At 42.4% G+C, this 25622-nt stretch overlaps 1 protein-coding gene across 6 annotated transcripts in view; it reads right to left on the bottom strand.

Annotated features, from left to right (window-relative positions):
- The window catches only part of NBEA (neurobeachin), a 786732-nt gene that overhangs the window by 568020 nt on the left and 193090 nt on the right, over positions 1-25622 (bottom strand). For all 6 annotated transcript variants that reach the window (XM_073662535.1, XM_073662540.1, XM_073662538.1 and 3 more), the window contains exons 9-10: positions 17620-17817; positions 15450-15583 (exon numbers count right to left, since the gene is read on the bottom strand). In XM_073662535.1, coding sequence (XP_073518636.1) covers positions 15450-15583; positions 17620-17817 — 332 coding nt within the window. The remainder of the gene's footprint in view (positions 1-15449; positions 15584-17619; positions 17818-25622) is intronic.

Here is a 25622-nt window from a genome sequence, read left to right as displayed (position 1 = left end):
CCGTCCACACCACTGATTGCCAACTTTCTTTGGCAGCTTTCTGCCTATGCACAGTGTACAATCAGTGGTGGGGGGAGGGGTTATATAGGCATCATGAATATGGACGACTACATGAAGGCTGATTTTTCTACTCCTTTAGTGATAATCTTCTGCTGATAAAACAGTGATTTTATCAAAACTACAGCAAGCAGCCCAGTAAGTGACAACTCTGGAATCAGGGTCATTGTCTGCACATTAAACTATTCTCAGATTATGCAACAAAAGCCTGGTGACAGATTGCCGTTAAGGGTATGTGCACAAAGCATCTAAGATGCCGGCGGAATTACAGAGTTTTCCCAAGACAAAAACGCTTCAGGAAAACACTGGCGGTCTTTTACATGAAGCTTCTTTCCAGTTGTTTTTGCATCGGCATCTTTGCTCTGTATTTTGAAGTTTATATAGCAGGCAGTTTCCAGACCAAGCCGCCCAAAGAATGAACATGTTACTTCTTTTTGCCATTACAAGTTTCACAAACCCTGAAATGGTTAGAATTGACACAAGAAGGAACATGTGTGCAGCATTGTCGTTTTGACATTGCTGTGCATTATGTTCACCGTGGGGGACGCTTCTTCAGGTACATTCCAGTCAGAATACACCTGAAAAAGACATTGTGTGCACGTAGCCTAAAACTGAGTTGTAGCAGATTTTTTTTTTGTATCCAAAAGTGATTTTCTACCTGAACCTGACATATGTGCACATACTAGTAAACCAGAAGTTAGTGTGATGGCCGAAGTTTTCCAAATATGTCTCTTTTTACGTTAATGCCATTCCATTCATTTCGTGTGATTGCTATTTTTGCAAAAGTGAACATGGAAGATACACACGTGGTCAAAATTGCTGGTAGCCCTCGTTTCATGAAAGAAAAACCCACAATGGTCACAGAAATAACTTGAATCTGACAAAAGTAATAATAAATTAAAAATCTATGAAAATAAACAGATGAACGTCAGACATTGCTTTTCTGCTTCCACAGAATTTTTAAAAAAGTTAAAGTCATGAAATAGGCCTGGACAGAAATGATGGACCCCTGAAAATAATGTGACAAAAAGGACATGTTAAATCAAGTTGTGTCCACTAATTAGCATCACAGGTGTCTACAATCTTGTAATCAGTCAGTGAGCCTGTATATAGGGCTACAGATACTCACTGTGCTGTTTGGTGACATGGTGTGTACCACACTCAACATGGACCAGAGGAAGCAAAGGAAAGAGTTGTCTCAGGAGATTAGAAAGAAAATTATAGACAAGCATGTTAAAGGTTATAAGACCATCTCCAAGCAGCTTGATGTTCCTGTGACTACAGTTGCACATATTATTCAGAAATTTAAGATTCATGGGACTGTAGCCAACCTCCCTGGACGTGGCCGCAGGAGGAAAATTGATGACAAATCAAAGAGAAAGATAATACGAATGGTAACAAGAGCCAAGGATAACTTCTAAAGAGATTAAAGGTGAACTTCAAGCTCAAGGAACATCAGTGTCAGATCGCACTATCAGTCGTTGTTTGATCCAAAGTGGACTTCATGGGAGACGACCAAGGAGAACACTGTGCAGGGTATTATGAAATCTCAAAACTATCAAGGGATTCTAGAAAGAAATGTGCTGCCCAGTGTCAGAAAGCTTGGTCTCAGTCGCAGGTCATAGGTCTAGCAACAGGATAATGACCCAAAACACACAGCTAAAAACACCCAAGAATGGCTAAGAGGAAAACATTGGACTATTCTGAAGTGGCCTTCTATGAGCCCTAAATCCTATTGAGCATCTTTGAAAAGATCTGAAACATGTCATCTGGAAAAGGCAACCTTCAAACACGAGACAACTGGAGCAGTTTGCTCATGAGGAGCGGGCCAAAATACCTGTCCAGAGGTGCAGAAGTCTCATTGACAGTTACAGGAATCATTTGATTGCAGTGATTGACTCAAAAGGTTGTTCAACAAAATATTAAGTTAAGAAGAGAACCATCATTTCTGTCCAGGCCTATTTCATGATTTTATTTTTTTTTTTAATTCTGTGGAAGCAGAAAAGCAATGACTGACTTTCATTTGTTCATTTTCATAGATTTTTAATTTATTACTTTTGTCAGATTCAAGTTATTTCTGTGACCATTGTGGGTTTTTCTTTCATTAAACGAGGGGTACCAACAATTTTGACCACGTGTGTAAATTGTAAGAAAATATTACTATGTTGTCCTTTGTCACATGTACAAAAATGATGGCGACTAATATATTAGGAGGTGACAAAAATAACAGGAAGAAACTGGCTCTGGTGGAAGAGTTATGTAGCTGGGGTATTAATGATTATTCAAATCCAAAGTGTCATTTTGTCATTTAGGACTAATCTATATATATAATTGTCTTATCCTGTCTGTCTGTCCAGGAAATCCCGCGTCGCTCATTGGTCCGGCCGCTGTCTGTCAAGGAAATCCCGCGTCGCTCATTGGTCCGGCCGTGGCCAATCAGCGACGCGGGATTTCAGAAAAAGATGGCGGCCGTTAGCGGCTCATCTGCCGCACGGAGGCCAGCGGCGATGCAGCCGGGAGATGAGCGGCGCTAGCAGCAGAACTACCCCGACCTCATCTCCTGGCTTCTCGCAGCGGAAGTAGCCGCACAAGCAGCGCCGCTCCCCGGTCCTCACTAATACGACGCTGATTGGTCGCGGTCGACGCCCGCGACCAATCAGCGATATGGGCGGCAAATTTAAACGCCGCATTGCTGAATGGTCGCAGTGGCCGGCAGCCGCGACCAATCAGCAGAGCGGCGTTTAAATTTTCCTTCCATATCGCTGATTGGTCGCGGGTGTCGACTGCGACCAATCAGCGTCGTATTAGTGAGCCGCGACAAATCAGCGAGATTAGCGCCAAATTTAAACCCCGCTCTGCTGATTGGTCGCAACCGCCGGCCACCACCAATCAGCGATTTTGGCGCCAAATTTAAACCCCGCTCTGCTGATTGGTCACGGTTGCCGGCCGCGACTAATCAGCATTGTTGGCGCAAAATTGCCGGCAGCGACTAATCAGCATTATTGCCGCCAAATTTAAACACCGCTCTGCTGAATGGTCCTGGCCGTGACCAATCACCATTATTGGCGCCAAATTTAAACACCGCTCTGCTGATTGGTCGCGACCGCCGGCCACAACCAATCAGCATTATTGGCGCCAAATTTAAACCACACTCTGCTGATTGGTCATGTTCGCTGGCCGCGACCAATCAGCATTATTGGCGCCAAATTTAAACCACGCTCTGCTGATTAGTCGTGACAGCCGGCCATGACCAATCAGCGATATAGTCTCCAAATTTAAACACCGCTCTGCTAATTGCGCCCGGTCTGCCGCATACATATTCTAGAATACCCGATGCGTTAGAATCGGGCCACCATCTAGTATCCTTAGAAAGGTCATAAATATTGGATCGGTGTTATTCTAACTCTTGATGCCCCTTTCAATCAGTTGTTTGAAGGAACCACAGAGCTTCCGAAAGCTGTGCCTGGTATTACAGCTGAGTACTACTCACACTAACAGCCTAGGTGCTCAGAGGTGAAACCCTACAAAACTAATATTGTTGGCCTATTCTAAGGATAACCTATCAATTGTAAAGTCCTGGATAACCTCATTATAGAGAAAAGATAATCAAAAAATGACTTCTTGTTTAGATAAGTTTTTTGTGTTACATGGATTTTTTTTTTAAATGTTGGCAATAGGCTTTTTTCATATTATGATCTTTATTTAAAAAAAATGATTAGTCTTGCAATTTTCGCACTGGACACTGGGGCTTTTTTAGACTAACTTTGTCCTTTCAGGAAGGAAGAGTTTTCAGCAGGGTTCTTATCATCAGAGGCAGAATTACAATGATGTGTAACACCTCTACATACAGCTGATAACATGGGATCCACCTATTACAATAGACGATGTCACATCCTCCTCCCTTCACAATAACCTTAATAAGCATGTGCAAAGGTTAAGTGCACACAAAGCGTTTTTGATGCGTTTTCGTGGCGGTTTTCCCACCGCGAACACGCCTGTTAATAGGTCTGCCAGGTATAGCAATGCTAATCTGGATGTGCTGCGCACATGATGCGGGAATTTCCGCTCCAATTCGCATTGCGTTAAAAAACACAGCATGACCATTTCTTGCACGATCCCACCGTGAATTTGCACCCATTGACTTGCATTGAATCGCAGCAAACCCGCAGGTATAATATTTATACCTGTGGATTTGCTACGTTTCAATTAAAGCCAATGGTCAAGAATTTGCGTCGGAATGTGCGTGTGGTACCCGGGTCGGGAGAGGACTACTACTCCTCTCATCCGATCGCCGCTCCCACTGAAGTCTGCTCTGCCCAGACCGAGGTCAAAAAAAAAAAAAAGAGCAACCAAAAAAAACATTATACTCACCAGTTCGGCGGCCCCCGGTGTCCTCCTGATCCCTGGCGCCCATCCTCTCCTCCCGGCGGCCAGCGGTATACTGCGCGAACGCTCCCGTAGTACCGAGCTGCCGGGACCTGAGGTGACGTGACCGATCAGCTGATGCTCACGTGACCTGACCCTGGGAACATTTGCAAGAATGTTCCCAGGGTGGTAAGCTCACCGGGGCTGATCAGCTGATGAACCCCAGTGACCTCACTCCTGCACAGCAATGTACACTGACAGGGGTGATTTTACACTCCTTGTCAGTGTAAAATGCTGTCCTCTACAGCAGTGACATCAGTGACTTCTGATGTTACTGCTGTAGAAGTGACCCGGATCGCCGTGGGACACTCGGCGTAATTGTGGACTACGTTGTCTGTTATTTTATGTTTTTTTTGCAGATCGAGGGATTCGGGGACTGTGAGGGTAATAAAAAAAAATTGTAGAACCGTGTGTTTATTATTTCATTAAAATACTTTATTCTGGCTGTGTCTTTTAGTGAAAAAGCGGGGACCATTTTACTACGCGGTTAGTAATGGGGGCATCTTATTGACGCCCTCCATTACTAACCTGGACTTCACGTCAGCCGCCAATTTAAAATTTTAGGGTCAGTGCCCACGATCCGGACGTAGCACCGCTTTGGACGCATATTTTTTGCTGCGTCCAAACCGTTGCATTCTATTGAACGCAGGTAAATCCACATGTGTTCACTGAACCATGAGTATTTACCGCATTCTATAAATTCTAGTCGTCAAATTTCTGTTGTGCAGACTAGCGACTCCGCAAGAGAATTTCACATGCTGCGGTTCTGAAAGACGCACCGCATGTCAGTGTCCACAGGTGATCCGCAGCCTCTGATGCACGCATAGTGGACATGGGATTTCTAGAGATCCCATCCACTATGCTGTAACATCTGGACGCTGCGGGTTTGGCGCCGTATTTATGTAGCGGACATGCTAGTCTCCGCTGCAGATTTTGACCGATTTAAGAGTCATTATATGCTGGGGATTTACATGTACCGACAACAAAAGGGCGGCATTAGAACACGGCGTTTTGGACGAAACAAAAATACGCTGCGTCCAAAGCGCTGCTTGTTGCTGTTCGTGAGGACATAGAGGCTAATGAACCAGCTTGAGATGTTAATTATGGCCAGGGAAAATGGCACCTTCCTAGAATAAAAATAGCAGCTCACACCAGCCGTATAAATTACATGAATAGAAATGCTAATGAAGATTGGGTGAATGGGATTAGCTGACACCTAGCTCTTTTGTTTGATGATATCAAGGTGTCAATCAGACCCTTTCATGACCAAACTTAATTAAAGTAAAGTAAAGAGTTAAATAAACACAGAGACAAAGAGTAAACACTTTATTTGAATTACAACCGACACATCCTTTAATCATTCAAATTAACCAATATACTCACCCCAGCTCTGATGGTAATCCAAGGTTTAAGCAATGTCCCACCAAATCACTTTATTTAGCTCCAAAAAGCATTCATTGAAGTACAAAAACGCTTTAAAAAATGCACGGAAAATCCGCATGCGTTTTTCCTGCCAAGGAGATGCAGAAATGAACAGGAAATTTCGGCTTCAAATACGGAAAGTGTGCACATAGCCTAAGACACGTCAATACAAAAGATAGGGTCAGAGTTTGTTCATTGTGGATAATGTACATTTATTGTTTCCTGAAACATCAAATTAGAGTCTAAAAATCACCAGTGGCCAGTGTGAAAATTGCAAGATTTAAGTTACCCTGGCCACTCACCTCGTGTTTCACTCTGCTCCACCCAGTACCTGACTATCGCTCTGTTTGTGAGTCATAGGGGGTGAGGCCGAACTCTGCAGGAATTTGTATCCATTCTGTCCTGCAGAGATCTGCTTCCCCGCCCTATCACCTGCCGGCAGGTCATATCAGACGACTCCATCCGCCATTCCTCGCCAGAATTTACGTTCTTGTAGCTCAGTCTCTAGCTTCCTGTATTGGCACTGGGTCCTAGAGTGAGACAGATCTAAGAAGGTGTCTAATGCAAAAGGAAGAGATCTTCTGCAACCAACCGCAGGGTGACTGTCTGTCACTTCTGACACACCCATGACACAGAGGTTCTAGTTAATACCCGGTAGACACTTAGTCACGCCCCACCAGGGTAAGCCTGGCCCCATGGTGCAGTGGGTGCAGTGGGTACAGTGGGTATACAAGGGGTCACAGTTTCTATTCTTATTTATTTCACAAATTGAGATATAAAAATACAAACAAATATGTATCCCAAAAACCTTATTTAAACAATAGGGCAATTTTCTGAGGATAGCTTCCCTTTAAAATATTTTATAGAGATCCTTTATATTCAACAGCCTGAACCGCCCTTTTGTCACTGCAACGGGTAATATACTATAGTGACGGTCCCAGAAGACTGGAGAAGAGCAAATGTTGTTCCTATCTTCAAAAAGGGGAAGAAGGTGGACCCAGGGAACTATAGGCCGGTGAGTCTGACTTCTATACCAGGAAAGATCTTTGAACAAATTATTAAACAACATGTATGTAAGTACATGGATAAGAATGAAGTGATTAACCAGAGTCAGCATGGGTTTGTAACTAACAAGTCATGTCAGACTAACTTAATTTCCTTCTATGACAGAATCACTGACTGGGTGGATCAGGGAAATGCTGTAGATATAGTATATCTTGACTTCAGCAAAGCATTTGACAAAGTATCTCACACCATCCTTATTGAAAAAATGACCAAGTATGCAATGGACCAGGCAACTGTTAGGTGGATTCATAACTGGCTTAGTGATCGGACTCAAAGGGTGGTTGTAAATGGCTTCACATCCAGCTGGATGAATGTCTCAAGTGGGGTACCACAGGGCTCCGTCCTGGGACCTGTATTGTTCAACATCTTTATCAATGATTTAGATGAAGGAATTGAGGGTAAACTGATTAAATTTGCTGATGACACAAAGCTAGGAGGGATAGCTAATACTAGAGAAGAGAGAGAGAGGATTCAAAAAGACCTAAATAAACTGGAGCAGTGGGCAGCAACCAAAAGAATGGTTTTTAACAGGGAAAAATGCAAAGTACTACATCTGGGCAATAAAAATGAAAAAAGCATATACAGAATGGGAGGAATAGAGCTAAGCAACAGTACATGTGAAAAAGACTTAGGTATACTAATAGATCATAGACTGAACATGAGTCAACAGTGTGATGCAGCAGCAAAAAAGGCAAATACAATTCTGGGATGTATTAACAGAAGCATACAGTCTAGATCACGTGAAGTCATTATCGGTCTTTACTCCTCTTTGGTCAGACCTCATCTGGAATACTGTGTACAGTTTTGGGCACCACATTTTAAAAAAGACATAGACAAACTGGAGCAAGTTCAGAGAAGAGCGACCAGAATGGTGACTGGTCTGCAAACCATGTCCTATGAGGAACGGTTGCAGGATTTGGGAATGTTTAGCTTGCAAAAAAGAAGACTGAGAGGAGACTTAATAGCTGTCTACAAATATGTCAAGGGCTGTCACATTGTAGAAGGATCATCTTTATTCTCACTTGCACAAGGAAAGACTAGAAGCAATGGGATGAAACTAAATGGGAGGAGACACAGATTAGATATTAGAAAAAACTTTTTGACAGTTAGGGTGATTAATGAGTGGAACAGGCTGCCACGAGAGGTGGTGAGTTCCCCTTCAATGGACGTCTTCAAACAGAGGCTGAACAGACATCTGTCTGAGATGATCTAGTGAATCCTGCTTTGAGCAGGGGGTTGGACCAGATGACCCAGGAGGTCCCTTCCAACTCTACCATTCTATGATTCTATGATTCTATGATGGAAAACGGATGTAAAAAGGAAAAACAGACATCAAGGGGCTTCAGCGCAAAAGTTAAAGCTGAAACTTTTTCACTTATTATTTCTTTTCTTCCACAGACGCAGAGAATAAGAGCTTGGAGAGCCAACATAATGAAAATACTCAATATCATCTGATCTTTTTCTATTAGCCCAAATCCTAATTCCGGTAATCAAATGTGCTGCATTTTCCATGTCTGCAAATTCTAGAATAATTCCTCTTAAAAATCTGCAATTTTCGAATGGATTTAGCACCATGTGTTCACTAAGCACTTTAAAGAAACCATTTGCAACTGCGAAATTCAACATTATACCCCCAATAATCTGTCACATTTCTGTAACTGTGCTACTCTAACTGTTAAGAAGATTATTCAGCCTCCAAGAGAATGGAGCGATTTCCTTGGGGAGAAAAAGCAATGAACAGAAAGTTTCTATAAAGCATTTGAAAAGCCTCTGCCTCAAGCCCTCGGCGAGATTTGTTACATCAGAGTCCGGATATTTCACATATTATATTAAAGAAGGTCTCAAAAATATTCCCATTAAATGTACAATGAAGGCAGCACGGCTAGACGCTTCTGTTCACACAAGGGGACGGAGGCCACTTTCGGTTCAACATGTTCCTTTTTTAATAGCGCTTGTGAACTACAGAACACACTCCGTTTTTCTGATTCAGACTTTTTGATATTGTGCCTTCTGATGGATGGATATATCAAGCTTCGAATACCTTAGATAAGCCTCTAGATATTTCCAAGACAGGATCCTATAGTAAGATCTTGAGAACTTGAACATGAAAGGTTGATAGATTTTTTTTCTTGCTTTGATCGATGGATCTACTACACAGTAACTGACTGAAGACCATGTCATCAAGAAGAATTTTGGAAGAGATTCTCCAATTAAACAGGGCTTCTACCAAAATAGGAGCAGTAACTAAAGTTTGTTATTATGACTGAAAAAAAACCTTTCACTGGATTTTTTTTCCATTCAAACCTCCTCCAATTGTTGCTGTTCCACTGATTATGGAAAAGTTTTTCTTTTTTTTCTGTGCCCCTACGTTCCAAATTTATTTTCCCTTTTTAACAATTGGGCGAACATCATAGAAGTGCTTTGGGGGCAGTTCCTTTTTCTCCTCTATTACAGGACAGAACTTCTGTGGTACACGCCCAATTGGATGAAAGGGAAATTTGCACCATATTTACCCGGAAGGAAGGGGGGATAAATATGGTGCAAATTTCCTTTTTATTCAATTGGGCGTGTACTGTCCTGTAGAAGGTCTGTCCTGTCATAGAGGAGAAAAAGGAACCGCCTCCAAAGAACTTCTATGGTGTTTGCCCAATTGTTTGAAGGGAAAATATTCATTTGTATTACCAGGGACACAACTTTGGAACGGGTAGGCATAGAAAAAAAAAAAGAAAAACTGTTCTACAATCAGTGGAACAGCAGTAATTGAAGGAGGTACACAGTTTAAATGAAAAAAAAAATCCAGTGAAATGTCATTTTGCTGTTACAGACATTTGTTGCAAAAGAAATAAAAGTAAATGCGGCCATATTGATTGTCACTTTTGAATTAGCTTCTTGGAAACTCTATTGTCATTTTGTCAGTAATGCTCCTCTTATAACAGAATCTATAGCTATGTGCTGAGTCTATAGGAGTTCCATTGAAGATGTATATCAATTTGACAGCAAGGATAGCCATGCATGGAGCACTAATTAAGAGATCAAAAGTGGAGGAATCCTGATGAAGGATTACAATTGCTGTGTTCACATGGAGCTATTCTAACTTTCCACATGTGGAATCTTAAAGGAAACCTGGCAGCTGATCAATGCAGCCTGATCCACAGGCAGCATGCATCAGGCACTGGCTGCATGATTTCAGCCAGATATATTTGACTCTGAAATGCTGCGGTATTTCAGAGGAATACGTACTTTAAAAGGGTGCCGAACCGAATGGGAGTCTAGTTGGACAGGCGGGTCCATGGAGGATTCTTCCTACCCGCTGCCCTTGAGCAATGGGTTTCTCCTTGTGTATGTGTACAGGGAGAGACCTGTCAGTCACTGGCAGGGGGCGGGGAGAAGCCCTAGGCATCGGGCAGCATTTATCAGCCATCAGGATCCCGTTAAGATGAAGAGCCCCATTTACTTAATGTATATCAAAAAAGTGCTGTTTTGGCATCCATTAAGGAGGTATGTGCCAACTTCTGTTTCTTTTACCTGTGCGGAAAAGTCTTTTCAGCACACCGGCATCCCGCAAAGAAATGCTTTTTTTTTTGCATTGGATTCTATGGTGGACAAAAGGTATAGAGTTGCGTATGTCGAGGCTTTATATTCAGAGCATCTCTAACGTAATGTAATCAATATCAAAGATCTATGAACAGAGTGACAAATGCATATACAACGTGGTTGCACTTCCTGTCACATTTGAAAACCAATAAAATACTAAAATCTCCATAATTAAATGAAATACATTATAGTATATAGTAGAGAAGTTTCAACTAATCCGGGTTTCAGCTCTGGACCAGGGCAGTGATCACTTTTGTGCCGACATCTTGGTCACCCCAGCTGCCTACTAGGTTCCGGCCATGTCATGACATCACTTGGGCCCAGTAAGAGGCAGAGGGGCCCAGTAAGAGGCAGAGGGGCCCAGTAAGAGGCAGAGGGGCCCAGTAAGAAGAGGGGCCCAGTAAGAAGAGGGGCCCAGGAGCCAGTACAAAAGTGAACACAGCCCTGGTCTGGAAGCCAGGGAGGATAGAACTAGTGTCACGCAAGGTGTAGGAAAAACAAAGTGCAACACAATGGGAAGGCGGAAAAGGGGACAGCGGAGACCTCCTAGGATGACCTTATATCACCCTGTCTCCCCTAACATCCTTATATTGGTTCCGCACCAATCGCTGCACAGGAACCTCTCCCTGTCTTTCCCTGGCGTTTGGCCCTGGTTAGGGAAGGTAGGGGATGAGCACTAGTCGATCCCCACTGACAACTAAAGACAACAAGGGGGAACAAACAAGGGAAGATAGCTTAGCTTTAGTCGACTTCAGAGAGATGAACACATGTCCTCTTAGCACCAGAAAGGAAGTAGTAATGCACTAGCTCCAAGCCTTTACAAGGGGTGAGTATCGCCGGCACCTCCTTCTAGCAAACAGCAGGTATTTATACACCCAGGCCAGGGTGTTAATTAGCAAGAAAGAAGGTAGCCGCTGGGTCCTAGAGAGACAGCTTCTAAGAAGGTGTCTGTAATGCCAAACGAAGAGATCTCCTGCAACCAACTGCAGAGCGACTGTGTCACTTCTGACACACAAGTGACAACTGGGTAATGGACCTGGGGGTGTGAATGTTTTTGCTCTTCTCTAGTATAGCTAAGCACACTGCACTGTACACACAGTAATATGATCATTATTGGAGTACGCACATATAATTATTACTGCTCTATGGCCATTTTCAGAAGGCAATATGTAAGGAATATTGCCACTGAACCTTTGCTACCCTAATCATCATGCCACCTTGGCTTTATCTTATAATGCAAGTAGTCTGAGATAGATTGACAACACAATACAATAAGGCAGTGTCTTAACCCCTTAGTGACCATCAACACGACTTAAAACTGACCTGAAACACAACAGTTCAAATCACAACCTTTTTGCACCATTAAAAATAAATCAATTAAAAAAAAGTAAACAAATTTGGTATTGCTGCGTTAGTAAAAGTCCAATCAAAATATAATTAAAGCATCACTCCAGCGTTTTGGGTTTTTTCAGCGCTGGAGTGGTGCCCCCTGCCCTCAGTCATATACTCACCCTCCGGAGTTTTCATAGTTTTTTCAGTGAAGGTCTGATTCCTCTGCGCCATCTTCTGAGCACATCTTCTGACTGGACTGAAGTCAGAAGCTACATCACACGCTCTCAATACAAGTCTATGAGGGCCAGAATGAGGGCCAGAATGAGGCCAGAACGAGGCTCTCATAGACTTGTGTTGAAGTGACCTCCGGCGCGCTCCATGAGACACCGGAGCTTCTGGCAGGTCACTTTTCGTCGGAGACCAACAGGAGCGATGCTGGAAATGGATGAAGGTGGCGGCAGGTGAGTAGGAGACAGGTGACAGGCGACTTACATTTAAAGCACCACTCCAATGGTACAATAAAAATAAACGATGGCGTGGTGCTTTAAATGAATCCAATCGGTAAAGGCGTAATGAGAAGAAATAAAATCAAAACGCCAGAATTGTTTTTTTTTAGGCAGCCACAATATTGAAATAAAGTGCAATAAGAGGCAATGAGAACATCTTATCTACCCTAAAACGGTCTCAGTAAAAAACTGACAGCTTGGTACCTGTGTACTCGTACTGACCAGGAAAATATTGCCGGGTTAGTTTTACCATAAAGTGAACATGGTAAATAAAATAAAAAAAATGAAAAACAACTGTGGAATTGCACTTTTTTTCCCCCATTTTTCCATTTCAATGCACTTGAATTTTTTTTCCCATTTTCCAGTACACTATGTGGTGGAATGAATGGTGTCATTCAAAAATACAACATGTCCCGCAAGAAACAAGCCCTCATACGGCTATATTGACAGAAAAATAAAAGAGTTTTGGCTCTTGGAAGAAGGGGAGGAAAAAATGGAAAATCGCCATGTCATGAAGGTGTTAAAGGGGCCTAATAACTAACAGGCAGGTAGTTTCTACCTACCTGCCTGTTCAGCCCGATACAAATCTCGATAGCCCGGCTTTTGCGGACATCAACAGAGCAGCTCCTTCTCCTCCACTCTGCTGACGGGCTGACTGCCGACGCCATGCTGACTGACCGCCGGCTCCCTGCTGCCTAACTGCGGGGAGTCGGATGTCAATCAGTATGACATCGGCAGTCATGCCCCGTCAACATAGCCGATCAGAAGAGAAAGAGCTGCTCTGTTTCAAAGCAGCAGAATCACTGTCAGAAGCAGTCCGTGACCACTCTGAGACCGTGTTGGGCAGAATAGCCAGGTAGTCAGCAAGTATCTGCCTGTTAGTTCATAGGCCCATAGTAAAAAAAAAAAAATCAAATAATCCCGGATAACCCCTTCAATCCAGTGTATGGGGGCCTTTAGTTCCTCTATGACATCTCGGAGTTTCAGCGATTGGGTTATATTAGATTTCTCCAAATAAAATAAAGATATTCACCTATGAAATCTAGATCTACAATGGCACAGGTGATCCATTTCTATACTTTTATACAAACCATACAGTCTTATGCTATAAAGGAAATGTGTCTGATGTGTACTGAAGTTCTTCTCAATCTGTACATTTTATAGTCAATGAGGACATGGAGACGTCAGTCACCCTGCGCCGGCTGTGAATCAGCTGTAGCCTTCCTGCTTTCTAAGATATTTGGGTATTTACATTTGTGGAGATGGATAATACTCGGGCGCAGATCTGAACTAATAATAACCAAGGCCGTCCAGTTCTGCCGCTGACTTTTAAAGATCTTATTTATAGAATAGCAATAATGTCTCCTTTCCCCCAGCAGTAATAAGATGCCATACCAACATATCTGGCATTGCACAGAAGGGGGTCGGAGGGTCTGACTACTATAGAAAACCTATAATTACACACCCAACACAGAAATCATTGGAGTCTCTTGTTGAAAACATCATCAATTATCAGGAGCAAAGAGCGGCACCAAAGAGTATCTCATTCTGGAGCACACGGCATATCTGTCCACTGTATGATCAGTCCATTGATTTCAATAGGCACCATGTCATGCTTCATTTCCACTTAGGTGGAGTGGCAGGAAAAGGAAACACTTGCTGCTGGGTTCTGGTGAAATTTACAGATGATCCCTGGAGGTCCCATCATCGGGAGAAGTATAGAACACCCCCATATCTATTAGTCGAACAGCAGGTTAAGCCAAAATTGGTGGCTTTGGCTGAGGTTTAGCTAATGTGTATGGCAACATTACCCATAATTACATGAACACTAATGATGAGCACAAGTGCACATTACTCGAGTTTGTCTAGGGTGCCCAGGTATGCACCGAGTATCGCGGGTGTTCGAGTGACATGTTCGAGTCTCCACAACGCATGTTTCAAAGCGGTTACACAGCCACTAAACATGAGGAGATTGCCTAACAAACACGAGCAATCCCCTCATGTTTTGTGGCTGTCTTGCAACCGCGAAACATGCAGCCGCGGGGACTTTAACATGTCCCTCAAGAACCTGCGATACTCGGTGCATACCCGAGCACCCAAGGCAACCTCTGGTAAAGAGCACTTGCGCTCATCACAAGTGGACACCATTGATTTCCAAGGACTTTGATGGTTCTCCAAAAAGCAGGAGGCAAAAGTCCCAATTAATGACCACCTTCTGTAATCTTCACCAACAATACCAGAACAAATGGAAAGAGGCTTCACACATCCAACATTCATGGTCCAAGTAGAGGCTGTGATGTATTGTATAGGTGTGCGTCTCCTCAACTCTCCTTCATAGATGAAGCTGTTGAGTTCTGGTCAGGATTCCTTCATCGCAGTCCGTACATGCCGGATGTATGAAGTCGAACTTAAGCAGGTAATTTCTTCTATTTCGGAATGTATGCATTTATTAGACACAGTCATGAAGGTAGAAACCAAAGCCTGGGGCCAGTGTGCTGGGTACCTGCCAAGTCCCCATGATGAAATACACCATCAGCTGCTCAAAAGACATCCTCTGGGAGACCGAGAACCATTCAAGACCAGTGAGATAGTTATAAGGCAGCTGGCGAAAGTAGAATTGATGAAACCATAAAGTGTCCGACCTTTTAAATACATCTTACAATATGACCATTATTTCCCATGCCCGTAATATCCCATTCTCCTACACCAGTCAAATCCTCCATAACACATTGCGACTAAACTGTCTGTGTGGTGAACCTCAAAAGCCGCATTGAAAATAAATCAATAACTCTTTACGATCAGAGAATCTTAGTGCTTGCTTTGCATTCCCATGAGTGCATTTACTTAGAAGATTGCAAAATCTATTGTCTTCCTCAGATGAAATGGCCAACAGTAATCAATTAAAAACCCACAATGCATTTACAGAGGAGCTCGTGTTCGACCTCTGATAAAATCTCCCTACTACTAATCCAAAAATGCACAAAGCTGAAAAACCCATATACATCGTGTGCACCAGGGAGATTTACATAGCAAACGAGAAATTCTTACCAGACCGTAGTTTCCACCTGACTGTCGTTCAGCTGCCGATTGTCCAGCTGTGCAAAAAGTGGAAAGAGAACCTGGATACCCCCAATCGAATGGATTGCGCTGTGTATTGAGTGCGTTACTATAGCTTTTACGTCCTAAATGGAGGGAAGGAGAAAAAAATAAGTGCTTTACAGCGATTACAATTACACAGACTGCACACTGGAGAGGTTGACCGGTCAATGCGTCCATTTCGAAACCTAGCGTTGGTATTAGCTATAAATCAAATATATTCAATTCTAGAGGGTAAGAGTTCCCAGAGACATTCGATGAGTTGGCCAAAAGGCTGTTTTGATGAAATGAACAATCGTTCGCATCGACTGGTAAACGTCTATTATAGTTCCTAACTTTGCTTGGGTAAAATGCATTTTTTTGGTTGATAAGCAAAACCACTGGCTGAAAAAAAAAATCCATTAATGGCCAATGTCTAAGTCTGAGATGGATTTCGAGTCATTGACAAACAATGGCTTTTCGGCCCATCTTCACCTGATGTATAAGGGGGCTCTAAATGCTCGTTTATATGGGCAGATCCATATTCATCCCGAACACTGATAGACTATATAACAGGTGGATTGGCATTTTTTTTTTTTTTTTTAGGCTCAATCAAACCACACAAGAAACAAGTGTATTGCTCTTTCATCCACTGATCGGCAGGTTTACACTTGCCAAAGCTCACCCGGATGATTATTGTGTGATTGGGCATTTAATAGCACTTGATTAAATACAGTAAGCTTTCTAAAAAGTGTGAAGACCAGACGGGACAAAGTAACACTGGCCATATATGTTAATTAAGGGTCAGTCATCAATTCCTATTGAACCCATCATAGAAGTTGCTCGTTCACCAGGTGTGTCTTTTCAATAGGGAGAGTGGAGTAAAAGGGTTTGGCAGTGCTAGTCTCTTGTAGGAACACAAAGGATCAGGCATGTTGAAATCGCTGGTGGTGGGGACTTGTCTCGGCCAAGTGATTGAGCATGAGGACATTTCTGGTGCATTGGCGAGATGGGGCAAGAAGTACAGACTGGGGTAAGTGTTACAATGGGAGAGAGAATTACTACATTTAAAATAATTTTGTTCACTGTAAATCCCATAAAATAAAAAAAATAAAAAAGTAAAAATACACAAATTTAGATCGATCCTAATTTAGAAATTAAGCCCCATCACCCTAATGGTGCAATGCGGCAGTACCAGCCCATAATCTCAACTTGTTCCTCATGCGAATGTGCAATCAAGTGCAATAAATGAATGAATACCACTGGTTTGCAGGCTTTTGGGCATCTGACCAGTGGTTCTTGAGAACATATAATGCTTTCTGATCACTTTGAAAAGTCAGCCTTGCTCTCCGTTCCTTCAAATGTCATTACTCTTTAGGCGGAATGGCAAGATGTAATATGAATCTGAAGCGGAATCTATTTTGAGAATGTGATGTTATGGGTCGGTAAGCAACAGATGTGCCGGGTCTCTGCCTCGGCATTCTTTAAAAATCACATAAAAAATGAGAGAGTGCATGGTCAGCCACTGAGCAGCACATAATACCTCAACTTCCGGCCTCCTTGGAGCGCCTCCTCACCCAAGATTTACCTTCCCCCATCACTGATTACAGAAAAATTGCCCCTATATTGTTGTAATATCTTTGCTTTATTTTTACCCTTTAGCATATACGTGACCTTCACAATTTACTATACATAGGAAAAAAAATAGAACTTGGTCAAACAAAAGGTTAAAAAAGTCATGACGAATAGGTCAGGATCATTTTGTTATTGCGCCCATCGATGGGTACATCAGTTTTTTTTATTATAAAATATTAAGATTTTGTAAAAGTGATGAAATTTACAAATGGTGATTCTGCAAAAACAATAGTGTTGTGGATGCCAGGAATGAGAGGAGGGGGGACATAAAACAAGCCAAATTCTCCAAATTCAGTACAAATGGTGCAATTTTGTTTTGCATATTTTTTATTAAATGACCATTAACTATGCAGATCATCCCATCATCCGGGCCGACTCAGGTAGATCCATCTCCAATGTCATCTAATCAGGATACTTCTATCTAATCAAGGAACACAGACATGGCCCAATATTTATGGGCAACGAAGATATACATTACTTAATAATTAGATGCCATTTTCTTCTTTACCTGTAGCATCAGTGCATGGGGGGAGTGCACAAATATGGAGGGGTTTTCCTTTGGTGAGGATTCAAGGCAAAGCTGGGCGTCAGTGGCCTTTGCATTGTAAGTGAATGCTATACTGCTTGCGAGTTTTCCGTCATACAGGACTTGCTTGTGGTGCTCGGCCAAATGTATATCACTCTCAGATTTAAACTTGAACGTGCTCTGTATAAAGAGAAGATAGTTAGAAAAATGAGCCAAAAAGTCAAACTATGCACGTGTATTACAACATAAACAGTCTACATTTATTTTCAAGGGAAAAAAAAGAACAAATAAAATACAAGAGGAAAAATATAGCAAGTCTCAAAACTGTATATTATCACATTAGGAAAAGTGTCATGAAGATTTAATTGAAAATAGCCACTTGGGGCGCTATTTCTAAAACAATGCAAATGCATTCCTCAAAGGAGGTAGTCCAGGACTTAGGTCCTCAATATCAGGTTGACGGAAATGTTTAGGTATTTTCTGTTATTTCTCCCTTTTGCATATTTGTGTGTCGTTGTATTTTTACCTGGTTATATATTTATTGGAAGCACTGTATATTTTGATAATAAAGCTTAAAATCTTTAATAAGTTGATCATTGTTCACTACCTATAGCTTTTAAGAGAGTGTGAGACCTTTTTTGATTGTCTGACAGTAACAGATTTCGGGGACTCATCACCCCGTGTGTTTGATGAGTGGTGGCAGCGTAAGAAATTGGGGTAGAGCAGTTTGCAGAGCCAGGACAACACATCTTCATACTCTGTAGTTGCCGTTCTAGGGTACACATGCTCAGTTACTATTGAAGTAAATAGGAGCAGAGCTGAAGTACCCAAGAACACCCAGTAAGCAGACTACGAAGCTGTGGTGTCCCGGCTCTGCATACTGTTTACTTCTAGACACTGCGGGACCTGCAAAACAGCAGACCCTTTAAAAAAAAAACCCACCTAAATACATAATAAAAGGTAAATCTGTTTTTTTTTGTTTTTTTCTAATAATAATAATAATTTGCACCAATTCAGATGTATTTAGATTCCCCATATTACAACAATCTCTTACCATTAATAATAATAATATATTAATAATAATAATAATATTATTATATGCATGGTACCAGGCCTTTAAAGGGAATCTGTCAGTAGGATCAAACCTCTTAAGCCATCTACAGTGGGTACAGAAAGTATTCAGACCCCTTTAAATTTTTCACTCAGTTTCATTGCAGCCATTTGGTAAATTCTAAAAAGTTCATGTTTTCACATTAAAGTACACTCTGCACCCCATTTTGACTGAAAAAAAACAGAAATGTAGAAATTTTTGCAAATTTAATAAAAAAGAGAAACTGAAATATCACATGGTCATAAGTATTCAGACCCTTTGCTCAGACACTCATATTTAAGTCACATGCTATCCATTTCCTTGTGATCCTCCTTGAGATGGTTATACTCCTTCAATGGAGTCCAGCTGTGTTTAATTGAACTGATAGCATATGATTTGGAAAGGCACACACCTGTCTATATAAGAACTCACAGCTTACAGTACATGTCAGACCAAATGAGAATCATGAGCTCAAAGGAACTGCCCAAGGAGCTCAGAGACAGAACTGTGGCAAGGCACAGATCTGGCCATGGTTACAAAAGAATTTCTGCATTACTCAAGGTTCGTAAGAGCACAGTGGCCTCCATAATCCTTAAATGGAAGAAGTTTGGGACCACCAGAAGTCTTCCTACACCTGTCCGTCCAGCCAAATTGAGCAATCGTGGGAGAAGAGCCTTGGTGAGAGAGGTAAAGAAGAACCCCAAGATCACTGTGGCTGAGCTTCAGAAAAGGAGTAGGGAGAAAGTTCCACAAAGTCAACTATCACTGCAGCCCTCCCCAAGTCGGGCCTTTATGGCAGAGTGGCCCGACGGAAGCTTCTCCTCAGTGCAAGACATATGAAAGCCCGTACTAGCTCAAAAGGGTGCTTCTACTCAATACTGAGCAATGGGTCTGAATACTTATGATCATGTGATATTTCAGTTTTTTCTTTACTAAATTTGCAAAAATTTCTACATTTCTGTTTTTTTCAGTCAAGATGGGGTGCAGAGTGTACATTAATGAGAAAAAAAATGAAGTTTTTAGAATTTACCAAATGGCTGCAATGAAACAAAGAGTGAAAATTTTTAAGGGGTATGAATACTTTCCGTATCCACTGTATATGGGCACGTAGGTCATAGGAAACTGAAAAAAAACGATATCTTAACATCTGAGATACAATGTCTTATTCTACATTTTTCGTATATGTAAACGAGATCTTCAGAGCTATGGGCCGGACATAGATCTCCCTGAGAATCTGCCACCAGAGCTTACTTTAAATAAAAGGTGGAGTTACCAGTGTGAGACAAATAACTAACACAGAACAGCAGAACTGAACTTTGTCTCATAACAAACACGTTAGCAGCTGCAGCTCTCACAGCTCTGCTGTATTACAACACTGGCTGTCAATGAGATGAAAGCTGAAGCTGAGAGAGGAGCCTGCAGATGTGTCAGGAATAATCACACACAGCTCTGCAGTGAGATCAGGAGAGCAGAGAGCAGCCATTACACATCACACTGGTAGTGCTCCCTTAATTTACAATAAGCTCTGTAGGCAGATCTATGTCCGGCCCATAGTCCTGAAAAGCTCATTTACATATCAGAAAAATGTGGATTTCTCTGGAATAAGACATCGGATCGCAGCTATCAAGGCATCATTTTATTCAGCTTCCTATGTCCTACATGCCCATATAGAAGGCTTAGAATGGATGATCAACTTCCCTTTAACAAGCAGAACAAAAACTATACATGTATCATCAGACTGGAGCAACCTTCTAAGCTTGTGCTTTGCTATGAGTATAAATACTCACATTGCATTGGGAGTTTTGGACTACAATAATATAGCTATTTTTGCATCCAAAATTCTGGAAAACTTGAAGGTCCCCCAACAAACCCCATAATATTTTTTTATTTTTTTGACTGACGGATGAGGCAAAGTGTTGCGGCACGATGCTTCTGTAAACACAGTCTACGCCAGATTGGTGCTGCAGGGTGGCATAATAATAATGTACAAACGAGAGTCCTACTTAGAAGAAGGCATCGAAAGGAGCCTTAACAGCCTTCAGGCGCTAGATACTAGGCAAGTACACATGGCACAGGAACAAGGATTTTTTTGGTGCTTAAATCCAGAGGCAGAACACAAGGATCAAAGATATAAACAAGCTGCACATTTCTAGCCGTCATTCCATGAGTGCTCGGCCCGACACGGTTTATACCGTCACAGATGAACAGAAGCATTTTCTGGAGACTGTTTACACTCGCATAACCAGCAGCATTAACAAATACCATTGGCCTTAATGGAAAGGACTTGGAGGAGTGCGCATTACATGGATCATTAGCTCGGCACGCTCGGGACGTTCCACTGAGCCATCAGCCTGGAATGACGTCTATTAAGCACCACGACATACTACTATTTTAACTCTAAACACCTTCACTTATTCCTTTTTAACTTTTTCATCGTGTCAAGAGGCAACACTTAATTGCCTCCATAAAATATCGTCAGATATGACTGACATGGATGCCGTGAAACGGTTTGCTGTCAAATTGTCCGAGCATGAACGGATAAGAGACTTCCATAAAGCAAGCTGTCATTTCCATTTGACATGGTTCTTTAAAATGTTGCAGACAGATGACAGCTACATGAAGACGACGAGCAAGACAATGAAAGTGTTTAAAACAGGAGTTCATTGACTCGCACGGTGTTTGTCAGGCGCTAATGTGCGGGAAGAGGGGAAGCTGCTCATTTCAGCTTTGCATTATCTCACTAGAAATATAGGAATAGCAACACGACGGAGAAGAAAATGACAGAAATCACTTTTCCAGCTCTCAAGTGGCTTCCTGGAATGCACTAGTCGAATGGCAACAAGCAATTCATTAGATGGATTTGGAAAAAAATAGATTGTGATTCTTACAAGAAGTGGAGGCATTTCCAGCCATAATTATAGGAATGCATTACTGGCAAGCCGCCCCAGGCAACCGATACAAATACCACTTACTGTCAAGGGATCACCAACTACCTCCACATATCAAAGCCACAAATCCCAATCCCATGCTGTTTGGGTGCCCGGCCGGTCTCTTCTTCCTGGTCCTATCGGGACACATAGGAAATGCAGGAAAATATCCCTTAATGTCTACAGTGGGGACAAGTCTCAGCTAGAGGATCAACTAAGCATCATCCCCTATCATTTCTTGTGTGTCAAGATAGGAACCAGGAGGTAGAGACCGGTGGGGAACCCGGAAACCATAGGAGCTGGAGAAGAGCTGGGGAAGAGCTGGGGAAGAGCTGGAGAAGAGCTGGAGAAGAGCTGGAGAAGAGCTGGAGAAGAGCTGGAGAAGAGCTGGAGAAGAGCTGGAGAAGAGCTGGAGAAGAGCTGGAGAAGAGCTGGAGAAGAGCTGGAGAAGAGCTGGAGAAGAGCTGGAGAAGAGCTGGAGAAGAGCTGGAGAAGAGCTGGAGAAGAGCTGGAGAAGAGCTGGAGAAGAGCTGGAGAAGAGCTGGAGAAGAGCTGGAGAAGAGCTCGAGAAGAGCTCGAGAAGAGCTCGAGAAGAGCTCGAGAAGAGCTCGAGAAGAGCTCGAGAGGAAGAAGATCAACAAGTAATGCTTTTATATTCTTAAATCACTGAAAGATGTTTGACGCACAATGTTCACTATTGGACAATGCTTTAAAGCATCAAAGTGATCCCTTTATACAGTTATACTAGTGACTATCAAAATTAAACAGTAGCCCAAAATGGGGCCTTAGACTCAAAGGGTTATTCCCATCACTAAAAGTTATCGCCTACTCAAAGTATGTGTGATAACTTGTAGATTAGTGGGGGTCCAACCCCTGTGACTCATCATTCCCAAGAAGGGGGCGCTGAAAATCTCCATTCATTCTGTGTAGAATTGTTGGTCCTGCCCCCCGTATTTTGAGGCCTGCTGGCACATAGATGAGCTATTAGAGTAAGGGAACATCATGATTGGGTACACCTTGTTGTGGTGGGATGGGTTTTACACTTTTTAATCAAAATGGCGTAAATTACGTTCCCCATCTTATTTACATGTACGATTACTTTTTATTTACTCACAATAGGGTATTTGCTCTTTATTTTTACCCCAAGTTTTGTCCATTTATTCTCTGCAAAACTGTTTAAGATCCCAAAATAAGGTTATTTGGCTGTTTTTGAAAGTCCCACAGAGAAAGGATGAAGTGATGGTGAGCACCACCTCATCCATTCATGGTTGAATTTACTGTATTTTTTTTTTTAAAAAAAACATATTGACTATGCAACAACACATACATGGCAACTGCCTTGTTCCGATGGGGCAATTCGAAGCCCCCTTCTCGGAATCTGTGGGGGGTTGCAACAGTTAATGATCCACAAGTTGGAACCTATCCTTGGGATAGGTGATAACTTCTAATGATGGGATTAACCCATGATATGCAGTACACTTTTTTTGGTGGTCCAAAATGAGAATTAGGAGTATGGCGAGGGTGGTTGGTGGTTTGCCAATCAGTAAGGCACCAGACCCAAATTTTAAAGCAGCAAATTCAGAATTACTATTAAAAGGATCCCCCTAAACACTTGGTCTTAGGGCTTGCTCACACGAGCATACAAATCGGATGAGGGCAATGCGAGAAAACATCGGACTGCACTCTGACCAATGTTATTCAATGAGAAAAAAAAAAATCACATGGCACACAGACCATGCGTATGCTGCGAAATTTTTACGCACAGATATCCAAGGAAACCAGAAATTTCATCAGCGAATTTGTGACGACACTGCATTTATTCTTAATTATATCAGACATAATTCCATAGGTCCAGAATCATGGACTATTGTTTGAATTATTGACTATTGAATTTGTATTTTTCTTTCTTCGGTTGGTCAAGAAACATTGTGTATGATAAACGTGTGTTTATTATACACGACTAAATGTTGATTCTTCTTGTAGGTTGAATTGATATTTGTAAATTGCTGAATAGCTGTTATCGACCTCTTATATCAGCTTCTACAGTTTATTGTACTGTTATCTTTGCAAAATAGGGAGGCAGGGTCACTGGACAATGATGTCTGCTAATATGTTGATTACAAATTTATCAGGCCATGCAGTTTGTTGACTTGCAAACATTGAAGGATAAACTATGAATACTCAAACAATGCGAGTTAACCTCACCTTCCCACTGACCTGTGGATGATGGTTTGAAGGACCGTTGTGAACTATATAAAAGGGTAAATGCCTCTGTATCAGAGTAACTTGACAGAATGCAGCCAGGAACACACTAAAGGACAGCTAACAGGAAACCATGGCTCCATCAAGAAGGACACAGATGTGACTGTACAAGATGTCAGCTTGGCGGACCACGGCCTCAGCTGGAAGAACACGGATCTGATCTACTGACCATCGCTGAACTTTCAGAGACGTCTGAAAGAATCCAGGTTGGGACAATCAGGTCACCTGGCCACATACCACCTCACTGCTCTCGGTTAGCTTCCTAAGCTTTTCGTTACTACCTCTCTGTGGGTGCCTGCCAAAAGCAGGGTGCCACTGGTGGGGGTAGTCGGCCCTGGAAGCCCTGAAGTCACAGCTGCGCTAATCCCGGTGAGTCAGTGGAAGGTTAAGGCTCTATAATTTGCACCACATTGGGTATTTGTGGGACTGTTCTATATGTTATTGTTTGTTGGTGGTTAAATAAATTATTGCCACACTGTTTTACCCTCAGCACGTGTTGTCTGAGTAGTGTTCTGCCCACGGCAAAAGAGAGCGGGCGTTCAGTGGGATGAGCCCTGGTCCATGTGGTCTTTCTAAAGACACTCGGGCCAGCTGACCCCCGTGTCTCCATACAAGTACAGTAAATTCACAGCCAGAACCCTGAGAAGATATGAATAGGATTGATAGAATTGAATAGATAGAATGATTGATAGATAGATGTCCGATAGATATTTAATGTTACAAGCTCTCTACATATAAAAAACTTTCACCCTTTAATGCTTTTCATGTGGCACTAAAGGGTGTTTAGCCTTAGGGGTCCCTCCTATTTTTCATAACCAGCCAAGGTAAAGCAAACAGCTGCGGCCTTATATGATCAGGCTGGGAAGATCCCTAGTTATTGGGCTCTTCCAGCCTAAAAATACCAGCCAGCAGCGGCCCTATAACTGGTGCATCACAGATACACCAATCCTGGCACTTCGCCTTGGGTCTTCCCATTGCCCTGGTGTGGTGGCAATCGGGGTAATGATTTTATCGGGTTGATGTCAGCTTTGTAATGTCACCAATTTATTAATAAAAAATAATCCCCGCAGCTACGATGTAATCCATCCAGAACCAGAGCTGCTGGCTGCCGAGAGACCCGGCGGCTCTGAACAGCGGTGAAATCAGTAACTAAACCGCTTATCAGAGTTGCCGAGTCACGCTGGCCTCCATGAGACTCGGCGACTCTGATGAGCGGTGTAGTTACTGATGTCCCCGCTGTTCAGAGTCGCCGTGTCTCGTGGGAGCCGGCAACTCAGATTCTGTACTGCAACCATAGGTCACTCCCGGTCATGTCTCACGAGCGAAGACATTACTGAATTATTGACGTCATCGCTCATGAGACATGACCGGCAGTGACTTATGAAACATCGTTCGCAGAACGACGCTCCATAGGTTGCAGTACTGAATCGACATCATGAGAACGTCATGGATTACGTTGGAGCTGGGGGGATTTTTTTTTGTTATCTTCTGTGATAGAGTGTAAAATGTAATCTTTGGTATAGTGGAAGGAAAGGTTAGCCGACCAGTAATAGCGTCCTGAGCATTGCACATAATCTACAGAAGACTATTGTTCTCCTCCAGTACTTTGATCTGAAATTTTCTATAAAACAGTCTGGAAGTTAAGTATATTTACTGGCACATAACAAGCGTTAATATGGACAATGCTGTGTAAAAGTATCTGCTTG

This window comes from Phyllobates terribilis, unplaced genomic scaffold, assembly GCF_046119375.1.
Source record: "Phyllobates terribilis strain yellow unplaced genomic scaffold, ASM4611937v1 Scaffold_2__4_contigs__length_985480577, whole genome shotgun sequence".
In the NCBI taxonomy this organism is placed as follows: domain Eukaryota; kingdom Metazoa; phylum Chordata; class Amphibia; order Anura; family Dendrobatidae; genus Phyllobates; species Phyllobates terribilis.
This window is presented reverse-complemented; position numbering and strand designations above follow the sequence as displayed.